At 38.5% G+C, this 18,060-nt stretch overlaps 1 protein-coding gene across 3 annotated transcripts in view; it reads left to right on the top strand.

The window, feature by feature from the left end:
- Positions 1–18,060, top strand: part of MYZAP (myocardial zonula adherens protein) — a 73,719-nt gene that overhangs the window by 14,342 nt on the left and 41,317 nt on the right. For all 3 annotated transcript variants that reach the window (XM_075100295.1, XM_075100296.1, XM_075100294.1), the window contains exons 2-4: positions 5,813–5,902; positions 14,278–14,436; positions 17,669–17,761. In XM_075100295.1, the coding sequence (XP_074956396.1) occupies positions 5,813–5,902; positions 14,278–14,436; positions 17,669–17,761 (342 nt within the window). The remainder of the gene's footprint in view (positions 1–5,812; positions 5,903–14,277; positions 14,437–17,668; positions 17,762–18,060) is intronic.

Raw genomic sequence — 18,060 nt, 5'->3', positions numbered from 1 at the left:
GTGTCCTGCAAGGCTTTTGTTAGTGCTAGTCCCTGGCTGTTCTTTTGGAAACCTGCGAGAAAGTGGTGCTTGTGTTGGATGCGCCTTGATATTTACAACTGAGAACTTGCCTATCCAGGCACTATCAATCGTGAGGAAGCTCACCGTAATGAGTCAGATGGCAATAGTAATTTATTATAATCAGTTCCTCAAATACAGAAATGGGATTCACTGATGTACTTTTTTTTGTAATTTTCATAAATGGGATAAGTAATAATGATATATTAATCTGTTGGGAAGTGCTCCTAAAAAGTTGTTAAAACTCTGGCAGATACGACAGGAATGTCTCTACAGCCACCCTGCTTTAAATAGCCCTTTTTTGCTGCTGTAACCACACTGCTACCATTGTGAGTGCACATTCCACACGTGAAGAAATAAATTAAAACAAGTGATGAATTTGTCCTTACAAAGAAAGACAATCGTGTGATCATGATGCTTCTTGACTTAGTGATTGTTTTGACACTCCAAAAATATGAGTTCATAACTCAAACAATGAAGAATGTCATGTTATCATGTATTACATGATAATATGAGGGTCAGGCTCTTCCAAAAAACTTAAGATGACTTGTAGGGTACGTAACTATGAATTCAATGTCTTCCATGTTCCCACTGAGTTTTCCTGTTCGGGTATTTCTTAAAGAAATTAAAGCTAAGAAAATTTTTGTTTAAGTGGTAATTTTCTTATTTTCATCCCCATTATATATTTGCCGGGGACTATATAAAACGAACTGTATTTGATACTCTCTCTTAAGGCAACTGGTAAAAACCTAATTTGCAAATAAAACCCACTGGGAAGCTGCTGTTCCTTTTTTCAGGGAAATGTGACTTAACTTACCATCAGTTGTCAATAGAGGGGAGGAAGACAGGCTAACTGCTGAATAAATTAGTGTGTCATATTCCTGTGTGGCTGTGGTCACAGGAAAAATGCCCTTTAATTGTGTGGGGAATCTCATCACAGAGATTTTATAAATGGAGCGGGCTAATCAATAGATAAATGACCGAAGAAAGGGTGGACTTCTTTGCTTTTTAGGGTTGACTGAAATTAAACACTCTCTCCTTTTCTGCTTTCAGCTTCAAAAGTCTAAAACTAACATTGGGTCTTAGGCGAAGGGAGCCATTTTTGGCCATTGAGATGGTAGGTCAGCAGATAGTTATTCAACAAACATGTTATCCCCAAACCATTTTATTATCAGACATTAGAAAGATCAACAATATTAAATTCTGGTGATGTTAACTCTAAAGTTGATTTGAAGCTAGATCAATGCTGAACCACATCTTCCCTGTGGAGGTACTGTAAAAATCTTAGAATGGGACTGGTTGTTAGTAGAAGAGCCTGTATTTTTCTGTTGCTGTCCTAGTAACTTCGGTTATTCTATAAAGGCATTCATTATTTTAATGCTAGCTCTGTAATTATTTCAGTACATAGTTAACTATGATCACTGCCTTTGAGTGCTTTGGTTTTTTTGAAGGAGGTAAGAAGAGGCTGAAGAACATTACTCAAACTGAATCTGTCATCTGTATTTGTTTTAAGTTGCACCCTAGTGATTTGAGTAGGATGGTAAACATGAATGTAGATTATGGATCTGGGCCATGAATCCTTAACATTTTCAACTAACCTAGATGGGCATTTTTTTAAAATGCCATTTTGCAGTAGCTCTCATCTATGATGTACCAATAGGCTCTTAGAATTTTGGTGAAAGAGCATGTCTTCACCTGTTAATTTCCATTGCACCTGGCAAAATTTCACTGTCCAGTGTTATGCCATGCTGAACCTGTCAGTCTTTGTTTTCCAGTCTGCATATTTGTTTCACAAGTTACGTCAGATAAACTTTGGAAATACTGCTCCTGGGATGTTGGTGCCAAAAAGCCAGGGGCGTACAGAAAATATTGTCACAATTAAGATTACTTATATTGTTAGCTTGCTAAAGCTACAGATGCTGCAAATCAAACTAAAATTGATAGTCTAGAAAACCTGATACCTGCTGCTTCTTCTACCTACTATTTGTTTTAAAAAGTTATGCTGATAACAATCTGGTGACATTGTAGTGTCACCTACATAAAGGTAGGGTGGAAGTCATGTCTGTCCTTGGTTTTCCTAACTTGTTCTTACTGTCAGTCAGCAGCTGAAGGAAACTGAATCACAACTTTTCCCTGCTAGGGGAGTTCTCCTCCTTGCTTTCTCTCTGCATAACCCAATTTGTTTCTGGAAGTTACTCCTTCATCCTCAGTTGCACATTATTCTGCCAGTATTTGGCACTGAGTCGAGGCTCTTCCTGTTAGGATTTCACTTCCATTTTGAGGCATCACTGCAACAGTGTTTTGCCATTGGAGGAGGGCTTGCTGCAATTTCCACATGAGCAGGCTCGTTCATTGGGTCAAGTAAATGTGCCAACAAATGGTAGAGTGTGTTGTTTCTTGAGGAATCCCTGCATAGCAAGAACAGTATAGCTGCAGTATTCATAATTGCTTCTGGAGGTTAGAGGAAAAAGCGGTGCCTGTTGGTTTTCCCTTCCAATTTCTATAGTGTTCTTGAATTTTAACAGGTTGGCCTGTAGTTCTGTCCTTAGGTAGGGTGCATCATCTGTGGCCCAGAAGGAGCAGGCATGAATGCCTACTTTATACATTTGCTGCTGTTTCCCCAGGGATGCTGAGGAAGTCCTATTGTTGTAAACAATAGCAAGAGTAAAGCCTGCGTAAGTTTGTCCTAGCGAGGAATTGGGTGGTACGTTGCTGCTGCAATACAAGCCTCTCTGGGCATGGCTTCAAGGCTGGAATCCTTAGATGATTGCCAATGCCACCCTCTGGCATTTGCATGCAACAGGCTGCAAAGTAAAGCATTCAGTCTTATTCAAACTTATTCAAAATTATTTTGTATCAGAAATACTGCCAAAAATATGATACTGATTTGAGATGTTTTAAAAGCAAGAAGCTAGCATGGAAATGAGGAAGTAGGGGGGAGGTGGGGGGAAGTGATTTGGGGACTAATAGAGAAGGCAATGTGAAAAGAAAAGGGCAAGAAAAATGGTTTAAATTATAACAACCCTTTGATCGTACAGTATTTTTAGTCCCAACAAATTATTGTTATTAATTTGTATTTCCAACCTAGTTGTTATGATTTCACTGCCATCTGTACTGGGCTTCTGTGATTTCCTTCACAGTAATTCTGTAACACATCAGTTGCTGTAACATGACAGGCAGTCATGATTCACTAACTGGTATACAGGTATAATTACTCATTTACAATCACTGCACTGTGAATCTGTAAGTATGTTGGCTATAATTAGTCCCATACTGACTAACAGGGAAGCCATTTGCCAGCTTCAGAGAATCATGCACAACTTTGGGTTGCCAGTCACTATCTGTTTCTATTTATTTGAGGTATTTTTCATGTTGTCTCCTAGCAATCCTTTCATTCCTGTTAGTCCAGTTTTCCTTCATTTGAAATCACTGTAAGAAGAAGTTGGCCTCATCTATCACTTCCTGCACAGCACAAATTCACTTCTATTTCCTATTTATGGGTCCGGTCTGTCTTTGTTTGTCTACATGGAGGAATACCAGACTTTCCCTTCGTGTTGTAAACAGGCATGTTTTAAGAGGAAAAAGCCTTGCTAAGCTAATGGGAAGAAAGAGCAGGGGGAAGTGGAAATTAAATAGGTAAGAAAAGGTGGTATTAATTACTGTAAGAATCAAAAGCACCAAAATTGAGGAGTTTATTACTGATATATCTTGATAAATAACTTGTAAGCAGGAAGCATCTCCTGCTTCTGCAGTATATGGGGAGAGTCTGATGTTCTCAGAACAAGCATAGCAGTCAATCATGTCAAAAACCAATGTGCAAGGATTCATAATTTTTAAATGCAGTTCATTCTTTCAGAATTCTTTAGCAAATACAAATCCATAACTTGCTTTTATACTAACTTTTGGGGGTTCTGTGTCACTTTTTCTGGGGTTCTAGATTTGCTAGCAAACAGCTGAATGATGAAGTAGTGGTGAGGAGCCCACTGCACCAAAAGTAGCCTCCACAGATGTTTCTGAAGAGTAGGTTATATTTCACCTTGATCTTATTATAGGTCTGTGTGGTATTTAGTTGTTGACTGGGGCTAAAACACAACAGCCTTTTTATTTTCTTCTTCTTCTTCTTTATAATGCAGACACAGCTCACATATTTTATAGGAACTTTATCTGTATCTCAGGACACTATTCCTTATTGGTAGAAGGCCTTGCAGAGCTAGAAGACCAAACTGAGAGAGGAAGATACAAAGTTGCATTTTTTAAATACAGTTAACAGCCTACCAGTACTCTAAACACTGTTGATGTGTCCTCTCAACAGGTTGAAAGAAAGGCTAGAAGAAAAACAGTGAAGTTGCTGCAGATATTTGCAGATAGTTCTTCTGATTGCTTTTGCTTGGGAAGAAGAAAAAGTTAAAGCTTGTTTGAAAAGTTGAAAAAAAATCCATTGTTTGGAAACAGGGAAAATGGGAGTGCTTGTTGTGATGCTGCGTAGTTGTGCTCTGAGGAGGTTGTGTTGTAAAGAGCCTTGAAAGTTAAGTCAAATTAGCTTAACTGATTTGAGAGACAGTTGGAAGCAGTGAATTATAAAATTGTAAAATCTGGCATCTATGAAAAGGACTTTGCTGCTGTGCTCTGAATGCCTGTGAGCAGAATATCATTGCCATTTTCAAGGCAAAAGAAAGTGCTGTAACGACCAAGCCATGAGCTGCGAGCTTGGGCAAGTGCAATGGAAAGTTGTATTTCATAGAGAAGGTATGCATTCAGCATGACTGAAGGTAAGTAGTTGGGAGAAACCAGGCAGGTCTAGATCAGATGAGATGGCGGGCTATAGAAGAACAGTCAGTGGTGATGGCCCACAGTAATCATGAAAGGGATATTTTAGACATTTTGTAAGAGCCCTGTTTGTTGTTAACAGACAGCTGGGATTTCATGGCAAAGTAGTTTGCAGCTTTGAATTTGGACAGACAAATTTCTCATTTCATCATTTGTTATGCTCTGTTTAGGACTTATGAGACATTTTTATGGAAAACAACCATGAATAGGACTAAAACTGCAAGTTTTAACCAAGTTTCTTGTATGAAATATAATGCTTTAAAAATATCATTACACCAAAGATATCTCAGCCAAAAGCAAGGCAAACTGCAATTGGGGATAGATAGGTATCAACCCTATTGGCCTGTTTCCTCAGCAAGAGAATGGCTTTTCTGAAATCAGATAGGAAAGAATACCTCTTAAATTTTCTCTGAAGCATTTTGAAGCTTAGTTTTTACAAACAAGTTGTATGTATCGGATTTCAATAATATTCCTATTCACATTCAGTGGTATCCTTGGATCAAATACTTAGATATATACTGAACAGAAAAGAGCCATTCACCCCAGAATACACTTTGTGTTTCTAAATAATCCCTTTTGAAGATTAAAAATATGCCAAATCTGCAATCAAAACTGTGAAACCAGAAAATTATGTTCGTTGTTCTGTTATCTCAGCTCTCAATGTCATTTATGGTTATGTAGAAACATGTTGATTGAAATGGATTTTTGCTATTTGTGGTGTGTAGTTATGGGGATGACCTTGAATTATTTCTTGCCAGCTAATAAACCCCTCCAACCTTTAAAAAGTAATCTTTTGTCAGCTATGTGGCAGAAGGTAGGAAATAATAAATTAAAACTTGAATGTTAGTACAGTTCATTCTGTAAAGCAGGTTATTAAAATAATTTTTGTAACACTTAAGTCTAAAAGCAAAACTTTGTTTTCTTTCAGATGAATGTCTGTAGGTTACGCTTAACAGTACCACCTGATGAAGGCTCACATCCTGAACAGGGAGCAAAGGAACATGAAAGAAAGAAAAATGTAAGTTTTGAGAATCAAAGTTACATTCTGTATAAACAAGGACTAAATATTGCCATCCAGAAGAGCTAATACTAGTTGTTTTGGGAGTCCAAAGCCCAGTCGTCTTGGAAGAGTGAAGAACATGTAGAAGCTGAGCAAGTCAGCTGTGAGCTTTAAGCCTGAACCTTGAATCTGGGGATAGCAAAACTGGATGTAAAATAGGACAGTAATAGAGCAACAGCACAGAGACTCTAGGTGATTTTTGACTGAGGTACCTTTAAGATGTGATTATTTAATATTCATATATTAAAGAGTATGAAACTGCTGTCAAGAGCAGGGTCTTGCATTAAACAAGATCTTGATCCTCACCTAAAGGGGATTTTATATTTCATGTAGGCTTAAGAGTGGACAAAATTTGAGCCTTAATGTATATGGGAGCTGGCTTGCCTGGGACTTAGATGTTTTGCTGTGTTGGCTAATTTTGGCAACAGGTGGTGTACTAATAAGAAATAAAAAATAAATGATTCAAGATTATTCTGAAGTGGAAGTGATTTGAACGTAATGTTCAGAAGGGCTTTTTTCAGTAAAGCAAGTAGCATGCACACAAAAAAAAATGTTACAGCTGCTTTGGTGGATAACTTATTCTCTGAGCTGTTGCAGAGCAATAGATGATGTTTAATTTGTCTTAAGAATGAAGACTAAAAAGGGAAACTGGTCAGGCTCCACAACTTCACCACACTTTGATAAACCAAAATTAAACAAGAAATTGGTGAAGTTTACCAGACCTAATATCTGAATAGTAATATGACAATAGGAAGCAAAACAATAGGATTTATTTGAAATAATTTCTTAGTGGTGCTCAGAAGCAAAAGTAACTGTAAATTGACTCAAAGACAAACATTCTAAAGCAATAAAAATAAATGAAAGAAAAATGGTCAAAATAAAGATTCCCTATCAGATGTTTCTGGTGCTGGAATCTTGTATACACTCAGCTTTTCGTACGCTGCTCTGGCAGAGTAATAGGTCCTTGAGGATCTATAAATGTAACTTAAAGAATGGATTAAAGAGGCCTTAATGCAAACTAAATTTGGGCCACCATTAAATAGTAATAATTCATTTTATACAGAGGCATTTAGCTGTAGCACTTGCAGTGGCTTCCCCCACAACTTACTCTGTCAGTTTGTATCTGATTCCAGAAACCCTCAGACTGGCCTAAGCGTATGGGCCCTTGCCCTAAGAGTAATAGAAGTTAGTTTTTGAAGAGGGTAGATATTGACTCCTGACTTACTTCACTGTGCTGAGTAGTATCAAAATAAGAAAGTGTAAATGATTAGGGCTTGAACAATTTGTAGTGACTTTCTTATGTGACCAATTCTTTTCTCCGTGGAACCTTGTATTTAATGAGAGCTCTATTTCCTCCATAATACAAGTAAAGGCAAGTGCATTTTATATCAAAGAATGTTAAGGAGAGGATACGAAAGGTAATAAATATGTTATTTGGCTCATCTTACATTCCATTATATTGCACGGTGATTTTTAGGAGATGGATCCTTTTTAGCTGAGACCAAAAAAATGCTGTGTAATTTAATTATTGTACGTTCTGAGTAGGTTTCTAAAGTTCAGTCCTTTTACACAATTTAGAGACTTTTGGAAAGCATATATACAGCCTTCAGAGCTAGATGGGATCTAATTAGTCAATTTCATAGAAATTAAAAAACAGTGTGATTGTGCCATCCACACAGTCTTTGTGTAATTAATAAAATATCCCTACAGATTGTACAGTCATAGTTTATAGAAGCAGCTACAAAAAAAATCACTCATGAACTGTTTTTTCCTTATGTCTCTAAAACAAGATAGTAATGTATTACCTGTAGATTTTTACTGTGTAATGTATTGCTTTATATATTTGAGTTAGTGCACACAGGACTCTTGACTAGTCATGCTTTTTTAATTAAAAAGTAAAAAGCATCTCCTAAAAGCAGTGATCAGGTATCTCTGCTGATCCACCCACGTTCAACTGACTCAATGTTAATGAAACTCTTCAAAGCACTTCGAGAATAACAGATTTTACAAATGTTAGATAGTCCTCACACAGTCCTATGAGAATCGTGCCCGGTTCTTGGAAATACGGAAAATAGAAATTAGGGAACTGGTGAGTTTTTGCCATATACTTCACAATTTAAGGTCAAAAAATACAGCTTCACCCAGAGTAAAATTTAACATCAGGTCATCTGTTGGAATTTAGAGTTCTGTGCTGTCTTTAGATGCAGAGTATTAAGAAAACAGGAACATGCAGAATGTTTTTAGTATTTAAAATATATTAGTGTGACTTATGGAAATGAACTGCAGGGTTAGTCTTTGGGATTGTACAGTTTTTGCTGGAGCACTCAGGCAGATCAGGCAGTCTGAACCTGGCTGCCAGGTGCTCTCCTGTTTGGGTAGGGCAAGTGCTGGAGAGAGACTCTTCCCTACCTCTGCCTGCTGCTGGTAAGGGAGGAGAGCAGAGACCTTGCTGTGTCAAAGGGAATGCCAGAAAACTATAAATATACCATGGCGTAACATTTGGTTGTAATCTCCTCTTTCAAATCTTTCATTAGCAGGAGGTGATTTTGAGCTGCCCTAATGTGACATTGTGATGGCTTACTGATTATTTGTTACTTTTTCTGTATCTTTCTGGGGCTTAATACCTTTAAGAGGTGTTTCAGCTGCAAAATCAGCTAGTGAACTGCACAGGAGCTCTTGCTAGTGCTGATCATGACAATAACTTGTTTTGGAGCTTGATATCAGGTCAGAACTGATTCTTTTATTGGTTATGTCAGTAGCTGTTAGGTTAGCCTTTTTCATTGTAGTCCAAGTTTAGCAGAAAATGTATGCTGTATTTCATTAAATCTGTATCAGTGCATTAAGTTTCTAGATTGACTTTTTTATTGCTATACATCCATGAAATAAAAATGAACTAGTGTAAGAGATTAAAGCAAAGTGATGGAGCTGGGCAGTTTTATTGCAACAAAATTGCTGCAGGCTTTACCACATTAGGATGGCCTCTCCCTGTCTTTTGTGAAAGTCTGGCAGATGGTGCATAGTTAGAAATTGATCTCAAAACCTGAAGGAGGGGAGTGAGCTTATGCTCTAGTTTGTCAGGTTGGATTTTTATATTCATATTTAGGCTATGATACCTTGAAAGAAGCATAAGAGAACTGAAGACACAAGTAGAGGCTAGCCGGTTTGTTTGTTTGCTTTTTACAGGCTAAAAGCCTACTGCTAAATATCTCTGAATTGTTAGCACTTTAGGTACAGAGAATCTGAAACTATCCTGATTTTGTTCCGTTTCTTCTGTCAATGATAGACTGTGGACGACAGTAGTGTGAGGCTGTTTACTTCACCGTGAAGTACAAAGGAATATTGTGTTTGTCAGATTATACGCAAAATCTGCATGTCCTGGAGCCTGCCTTGTCTTGTATAATAAAGGGCTACCAGACAATTGTATTGTCCCTGTTTGGGAATGGGCTTATTTTTATCCATCAGTCCCTTTCTTCACTGTCATGGCTAAATTTGGAAGTGTCATTGGAAGTTGCACCTAGGCATTTGAGGGTAGAATATGGAGATATGTATAGACAGATTTTTCTTTTTCATTTGGACACATGGCCAAGAGAATGAAAATGAGATAACACCCTAGAAATTTGTGTCACTTTCCTGGCTTTGTGTCTTTGAACAGACTTTGAGCATTATTTAGTCTTAAACTCTGTTTGGTACTTCGGCTGTATATATCCTCAAACTCTTCAATTTTCTTATGTTTTTAAAGCATCCAACCAAGAGGTGAAGCTCTTTTTGCTTCCTAAGCAGGAACACAGAAGCATAGCAAACACGTTTTTTTCCCAGCAAAAAAGTAGGCTGTAAAGAAGCCATAAGGGGAATTTGCTCCTGTATGTGACAGAGAGAATCAAGCAGAAACTTGTGTCAGGCCTGGATCAAAGAATATGAATGCAGTGAACATGGGGCTGTTGTGAACGTTGAATCTAGGACAGTGCCTATTTTCTCTGCTGATCTGCTGCTGCCATCCCACTCCCATCAGCACAACAGAAGTTGTGCCATAACAAATGTGGTTCACCTGCTACAGGTGGCTGATGTCATTGTTTCTTAGCCTCTTCAGCACTGATTGCTTGGTTTTTTTGGTGTGTACTAATTAAGCAACACCTTCATTAAAAACAGCACTACGTGAAAACCACAAAAAGAATTCTACTGACTTCTGTGGTTACTGCTGTATTTGTTGTGTTGTATTTTCTTACACCAGTATAAATACTGGTGTTATGTGTATGGATTTCATTGATTAGATATAACTTTGTATAATGCCTCTCACTTCTATTTTTTTGAGATAGGAACCTAAATTCTATATTTCAAGGAGCTTAAAAGTTGGAATGTGTTAAATGATGCTTCTTACTTAGTGTCATGAATTTAAGAGCACTCATGTCTATGTCTTGGCATATTTTCCCTATTTTAATACTATTTATATATGAAACATCCCTAAATATAACATGAGTTTCATGGGCTGTAGAAGAATGTGATAATACATTAAAACATAGTTACCTTTTGTTAGAGCACAGTAACTTTCCTTGGTGAGCTCAATGTTATAATATTGTCATTTTACTGAACAGGAAATATGTAACCTAAGTAACAATGTGAATGGTCTTGTTCCTTGTATAACTAGTGAACAAGCAAAAGATAACTGGGTATTTCAGAAACCTCTGGAATATGGCAGTTGAGTGAAAGATAAAACTTTGCTTAACTGATACAGTTCTGGTTTAAAAGAAGAGTTTTTACATAGTGTAGCTGAACAGAAGATCATGATTTAGCAAAATTTTAACGCCATATGAGTACTAACGCCCAAATTGTGCTAATCATTGCATTATATGTCCTTTTTCATCAAAACAAGATACCTGCTTCCAATTTTCGGGCAGGGAGAAAAACAAACAAAGCTGGGTGGGAGTAGCTTAAGAGAGAAGGCAAACTGGCAGAAGGTATACTTGATGCATACTTAGTGATGCAGTTCTATGGAGCAGTTTGAGTCATTCAGCAAGGCCTCCTTTAGAGGCAAAGGTGTATTAAAAAATAGTCAACAAGCAAAGCAACCCATCCACCTCTCAGCCCCGCATTGAGCAAAGTTTTCTGATTGTAACCCTTCCTCTAAGAGGAGACTGCATCAGGTTCGCCCTTTTTTGTCAGGGCATACACTGAATCATGAAACAAGTGGTCACTGAGTAGAAATTAAGAGTTACCAACCAGAGAAAATGGGGACTAGAAGGTAAGCATAGCTGGCACAGAACAGAAAGGAAAAAGGCTAAAGAAATATGAGAGCAGTGATTTGTATAGCTGTTGGTTCACACAGTTTTAATTCAAGTAAGAACTGTACTGAAATTTTTAACAGGTGCTTGCCTGGTGATTGTGTTATGAAGGAGGAATAAGGAGGGGGTGAAAGCAGTATCTGCATTTTAAGTAGTACATAGTTAGAACTGGAACACTCAACAGATAATGGAGATTCTTTTAATCTTCTGAAAGATAAGTAATAAAAGCATCTTGGGAGGCTTGTGCAAATATAGACAACAGGCAAGTTTAGCATAGTTGCAAGAGACATGTAACCAGTCTGGCTTTGCGCCTACTTAATCCTGCATGTACTGCCCATTATGATGTAAATTTAAGTCTGTTCGTTTGTGAAATATGTAAATGCCATGGGTGACTCTCTAGCTGCAAACCCATTGGTCTGAATTTGTAGGTCTTTCTTAGAGAAGAAAAAGTCCTTCAAAGCATTGCTTAGGAATGTATTTATAATATTCCAAAAATAAGGAACTTGGTCATAATTTTCATAGAGAAATCTGCAAATAGCACTTTAAACAATTCTGCTAATGTTTCAGAGGCACAAAGGATCTTGGTAGTTGCTGGTATTCAGCTGTTCACCTCATAAAAAATGAATTATCATGGGTAGAGGGTATGGATTTATGAATTCAGTGTCTGGTGCCTTAGCAACCTCTAAACAATCAAAGTGATTATTCATTTGGTTATCAGGAAGATGGAAACTTGTGTGTAATCCCTTTATCCAGATGCAGGGGAGGGGCTGTGATGAAACTATCAAAGAAACTGTACAACCCTGGAAGCAAACAAACACAAAGTTTTGAGTGTGTCCCCATATAGTTTCTGTATTTTCCCTACTCAAAAAAATCAGGTGTGGCGTTTATGTTTGTATGCATCCAAACAGCAAAACAAAAAACCCCAATAACACATAATTATGAAACTCCTGATTATCAGGATATGAAGCTTTGCATATAATGTTTTCAAAGTGCAAAATTATATCATGTATAGGTAGGGCTGGTTGTCTGATGTTTTTCCATTAAGTGGCTTTAAGGTTTCTTTCTAAATGATTGCTTATAGCTTTATTGTTCCTTGCCTGAAACATTCTTTATCAGGTGTCTGCTCAGGCATTGTTCTCCTCCCAGCCCTGCACCCCCCCACCCCCAGGGTTTCAGCAAAACGGTTAAGCTATTAATGATATGGTAAAGGAAAATGCGTAGGATTTACAATGTTGAGAAAATCTGTCAGTACCCTGCGGGAAGGACACAATATAAAACAAATGTCTGTCTTTACCGATTCTTCTTAATGCAAGTAGATTTTCCTGTTTGTTTTTCCCTAACCCAAAGAAGTATTTATTCTTCCATTGCCACCACAGTTGTGTTAGTTTGGCTGCTAAAAACTGAAAGTGCTACCTCTTTAGACTGCAGATGATATCAGCACCGTCTGTCATAGTAAGAACTGGAGCCTCTCTAGGATGCAGCTGCGGATGGATATAATATAAGATGCTGAGCTTCATGTCTTCCAGCCTCTGCTTGGTATCAAAGAGAGTATTTAGGCACTGCTTAGACTCTTAATTTAGTAAAGAATCTCAAACTTTGTTGGTTTTCATACGACGTCATTACTGAACAACAAAACCAAACCAAACATATTCTGAGGTCTGTGTAGTAAATATTCTCAAATTTTCCCATATCCTGGTATACCTAGCATAAGAAAGAAAATTCAGTAAAATTACTTATAACTGATTTGTTCCCAGTACTGGCCTTTCAAAAACATGCAAAGCTAATCAGTTACAGCTGTGTTTCCAAGAGTGTGTCTTTCTAACGCAGAATCTGTCCTAGTTTGCAAATATTCAGTTGGGTAAGAATATTTTTTCCCTTCTTTTTAGAAAGCTGTAATGTGGATGTCTTTATCTAAGCTAGTTGTTTATATTCTTTGTGATCACAAAAAGAAATCAATACTTCTGGAGACACTCATTTCATTTGATTGCTACAGAAGGATCTTTCTCTGGGTTGATTAGAAGGGTGAGTAGCCAGGTCAGGTGGTTACATCTGTCCTTGCAGGTACTTATTTACATGCTGAGGGAAATGATTCCTACTGTTTGCATTAATATTTTTCTTACTAAGTGTACTGATAAGATGAATAAGAGAAGTCTGTTTCAAAGAGTGCCTTGAAGTAAGATATACAATTATTACAAGTATGTTTTACAAATTTATGTAGATAATTAAAATAACAAATGTAGACACTTAAAAACAGCCTTTCTATTTATCTATCAAGACCTGATTTCAAAGTTTTGTGCTTCTACAATAGTTAATAATACTGGAATACCGACATGAATGCTGTTTCATAGCTTTGCTTTGGCTTTTACAATGTCAGTTCTACAGCTTCTGTAAGAGAAATGCAGCCCTGAAGTGAATAGTTGACTGCCTTGAAGGTCCTTAGTTAGCTTTAAATGTGAACTGAAATTCTACTTTATCTCCGAGATAAACAGATTATTTTTTTCCTGAGCTCTATGTAAGGAATCTTGCCTAAAATGTTTTCATTTCAGTTTCTTCTGAGAACTTTCTAAAATTTTTTATTAAACTTGTGAATTTTTATATTTCCCCAGCAGGGAGTTTGGGGAGTGAGGGGCAATTCTGTGGCTGCGAGTCTAAAGGGAACTGTGAGAGCTGACAATGCTCTGGAAGAATGCAGAAAAGTAGCACATGTTGGTGAATGAAAATAAGCTGGGATAACTCTTTCTCTCACAAGCCTCTACCTCTCCTTGTACAAATGCAATGTGTTGTCCCTAGCTGCATCACTTCCATTAAAGCCAGTGGAAATTAGACGTCTCTATCAATTACAAACTGGTCGTTGATCTTCCCAAAAACATGAATGTTTACAGTTTGTCCCCCAAACATTGGGAACTAGTGTTCTTAGGTACTGCTGAACGTTCACTCTAGTTGGCTGTCGGCTGTCTCTCCTGGCCTTATGTTACTGTATTTTTGTTTTGTTGGGTTTTTATTCTAGTACTGATTTTAAAATAATTTTAAAATTTTATTTTTTTTTTTACTTTTAAGGAGCTCTACCATGTACCAAATGGCCTGTCTCCAGGAAAGCTCTCTCATGGGATGGTGTATGGTGTCGTGCACCGAACTGACAACAACCATAAGAGAGAAATGGTGGTTTATGGTTGGTCAGCTGATCAGCTGAAAGAGGAGATGAATTACATTAAAGAAGTGAGTTATGCTTTCAGCTTCAAAATTTGTCACATATACTTTCCATATATTCATGTAGAGCTGTGAGTGTATATGGGATGACTGATGTGTAGCCCAACACCTGAATTTGAATTGGGAACTTACTCTGAAATGAAAGGCTTGCCTGGTTAATATTCAAGTTGGGAAAAAAGCATGCTATATACCTGGGAACTGTGCAGTCCAGACTCAAGGCCTCTGTGCCAAGTGATACTTGTTAATGCTGGCTGACTGGGCTACAGCTGGGCAAGCAAACTGCCAAACAGATCTTGGAGTTCCTGTCCTGAAGCCTTCATAATTTCAGGTGTGGTACAGAAGAACCTATGTAAGCACATACCTGAAAGGATAACCTCCCTCCTCTCTTCCTCTGCTTCCCCCATCCCCAACCCCACACAGTTTTGAAAAGACTCCTAAATTAGGTGACAGTAAAATCACTTGGGTATATTTTGGGGCAGCCTTAAAATACTCAGCCTAATAAGGATGACTTTGTACTACTTCATGCATACTAGTTTATCATAACTGGCAGAAGCTCTCCTGAAAGAAAAAAAAAAAATGCATTTCTGATACTGCTGTTTTCTGTGCTTGAAACTCAGCATCTCTGCCTGTCAATCCTTGGTGCTCAGGCTCTGGCAATTTAAGTGCAAACTGAATTGATATAAAAGGGAGAAACCCTGAGTCAAGCCAGCAGTGTAAGAGACTATGAGTGCTTGGTCTCTAGCTATCAGCACTTGCTTCTTTCCTTTATTACTCAGTTCCTTAGCTCCCAGCATTCACTACTCTCAAGTTCTTGCACTCACAGTTAGCGCATGTCACTACTGCAGTGCAGGTGAGGTACACAAGCTGCCTTGGCTGCCATTTTCCTGCCTGGGTGCTGGTTTCCTGCCTATCTGCCATGCTGGGGTGGCATCCAGGGATGGGTGGATTGGTACACAGCAGGTGCAGCTCCCCGGGCTGCACTGTTTCTGGTACCTGGTGCAGATTGCTTGGCCCCGGACCATCACCCTGCCCTTTTTGTTTACAGCCAGCTTTTGGCATGGAGGGACATGTTGGACCATGTGAACACCACGTCTTGCATGTGTGTTCAGGGTACTGATACTTCCGGGAAAAAGTGGGAAAGACATGGGAAGAGACATACTGGCCCTTGGTCTCTAATCCTCTGGAAGCTGTGTTCAGCTGTGCTAATTGATGAACTTTGGTCTGCCAGATAAGTTTTGTCTTTAAAAGTAGTCTTAAACAAAAGTCCTCAGGTTGTGCCACATATCTGCTGACTTAAACAGACCAAAAATGATGGGCCACATCAGAACTGCAGACAGTTCCCTCTGTATCTGAGTCAAATTTGGACCTTGCAAGAGGGGAGGTGTGTGTGCATGCGCATATGGGTGGGTTAGGTCAGGGCGAGGGGTGCCCTCCTGAGGTGAAGTGCAGGATTTGGCTTCCTTCTGTGTTTCTCATCCTAAAGGGAGCACGTAGTTTGTGCCTATTCCTCACATAGATTTAGTGGCCAATGCTCCTCTTTCTGGGATAGAGTGGGTATACTGCAGAGCTGCTAGAAAGGAAGAGTGGGCCAGCAAGAACCTTATGAAGTTCAACAAGGAAAAGTGTAAGATCATGCACCTGGGAAGACACAATCTGGGAGTGCAGTACAGACTGGGATCCACCTGGCTGGAGAGCAGCTCTGTGGAAAGGGACCTGGGGGTCCTGGTGGACAGGAAGCTCAACATGAGCAAAGAGTGTGCTGCTGCGGCCAAGAAGGCCAACAGGATGCTGGGTTGCATCAAAAAGGGCATCGCCAGCAGAGATAAAGAAGTCACTATCCCACTCTACTCAGCGCTTGTCAGGCCACACCTGGAGTACTGTGTACAGTTCTGGTCCCCGCTATACAAAAAGGATGTGGACAGGCTGGAAGAGGTCCAGAGAAGGGCCACCAAGATGATCAAAGGCCTGTGAAGCCTGCCATGTGAGGATAGGCTGGGAGAACTAGCTTTGTTCAGCCTTGAGAAAAGGAGGCTTAGAGGGGATCTCATTACCATGTACCAATAAGATAGACTCCCTTTTTACACGGAGTCCCATGGAGAGGACAAGGAGGAATGGGACACAAGTTGCTCTTGGGGAGATTCCGATTGGACACCAGAGGAAAATTTTTCACAGTGAGGACAGTCAACCATTGGAATAATCTCCCCAGGGAAGTGGTTGACTTGGCCACGTTGGACACCTTCAAGAGTCGTCTGGAGAGGGTGGTGGGCCATCTTGTCTAGCCTGTGCTCTTTCTAGAAAGGTTGGAGTAGATGATCGCAGAGGTCCCTTCCAATCTGTGATTCTGTGTGAAACATCCCCTCTTGTATAAGGCCCTATTAACGTTTTCCCCTTGCTTCTTCCCCAAGCCTAAGTAGAGATGACGTAAGCTCACTGCCCTAGATTATCTGCACTCAGTCTGTGTTTGATAGAGGTGAGGAAAAAAAATAAAAAAGGAATTTGAATTATGTAGCTGGAAGGTAGACTGTAGGCAAACATATAACTAGTGTTTACGATGTGTGCTCTTGAGAAGATTGGTTCTGTGCACGATTGCAAAGGCATGTAAAGCCAAGGTAGCTTCCAGCATGCTTTATTTTCCCTTTTCTTTTAGAAAGGCAAGGTGTAATTTATATCCATAGCTCTTAAATAAAACCTGATTGCGTACTCTGTTCTTCAAATTTTAAATTACATTGGTAAATTTATGCTTATATATTGTTTAGCTAGGTACGAACGTGAAAGTCTGAAATTAAAGGGTTCATCTTCAAAGGGTATGCAGGGAAAACTAATTAACCATGTTAAAAAGTATGAAGGTGTATTAAATCCATGTGTGAATGCTTTTTTTCAGAAAGAAAACATTATATGCTCAAATTAATTCTAATACCTTTAGTAATCAGGTTAAAATGAGCTATGGATAATTTAATTGAAATTCATTATTTAAACTATTAATTTACAAGTGTTTAAGTGCGTACAGAGAAGTTTAGCATTACTCAGAGATGTTTATTTGTATCACCCATATGTAGGCAAGTCTTGAGGCTTAACTTTTTGTCTTGTTCTTAAGAGTAAATTGCTGTTGATGGAAAGGTAGATTTATAATGGAAATTACTGAAAGTAACAATTACAGACACAGGGAAAAACAAATCATGTCCTAGTATAAATAGTATAATTAGTAAGTCTGATAAAGGCATTTTGATTCTTCTGACACCAGGTGAGAGCAACTCTGGAAAAAGTAAGAAAGAAAATGTATGGTGAATATGATGAAATGAAACGAAAAATACAGCAGCTTACAAATGAACTGAAAGTAAGTATACATACATTTGTAGGGAAAGCATATGACAATAACTGTCCCAGGGTTATCTAGAAACTTTTTGGTTTTGCTTCAGCAGAACAGAAATAATTTCTCAGATCACTCCAGTTCATTGTTTTATGTGACATCTATACTTTTCTTTATTTATTTTTCCCTCCAGGAAGGTAAGGTAAAGTAAGACAGGGATGCTTTTGCATATGGAATTACTAATTGCCTGCTTCTTGGAAATAAAAAAATTATCTTGATAGCATTGTCTGTGTGTACTGGTAATTAGTGGAGATGTTTGTACCAGT

Source organism: Phalacrocorax aristotelis, chromosome 7, assembly GCF_949628215.1.
Source record: "Phalacrocorax aristotelis chromosome 7, bGulAri2.1, whole genome shotgun sequence".
NCBI lineage: Eukaryota > Metazoa > Chordata > Aves > Suliformes > Phalacrocoracidae > Phalacrocorax > Phalacrocorax aristotelis.
Note: the sequence above shows the minus strand (reverse complement) of the source record. Positions and strands in the feature narration are given on the sequence as shown.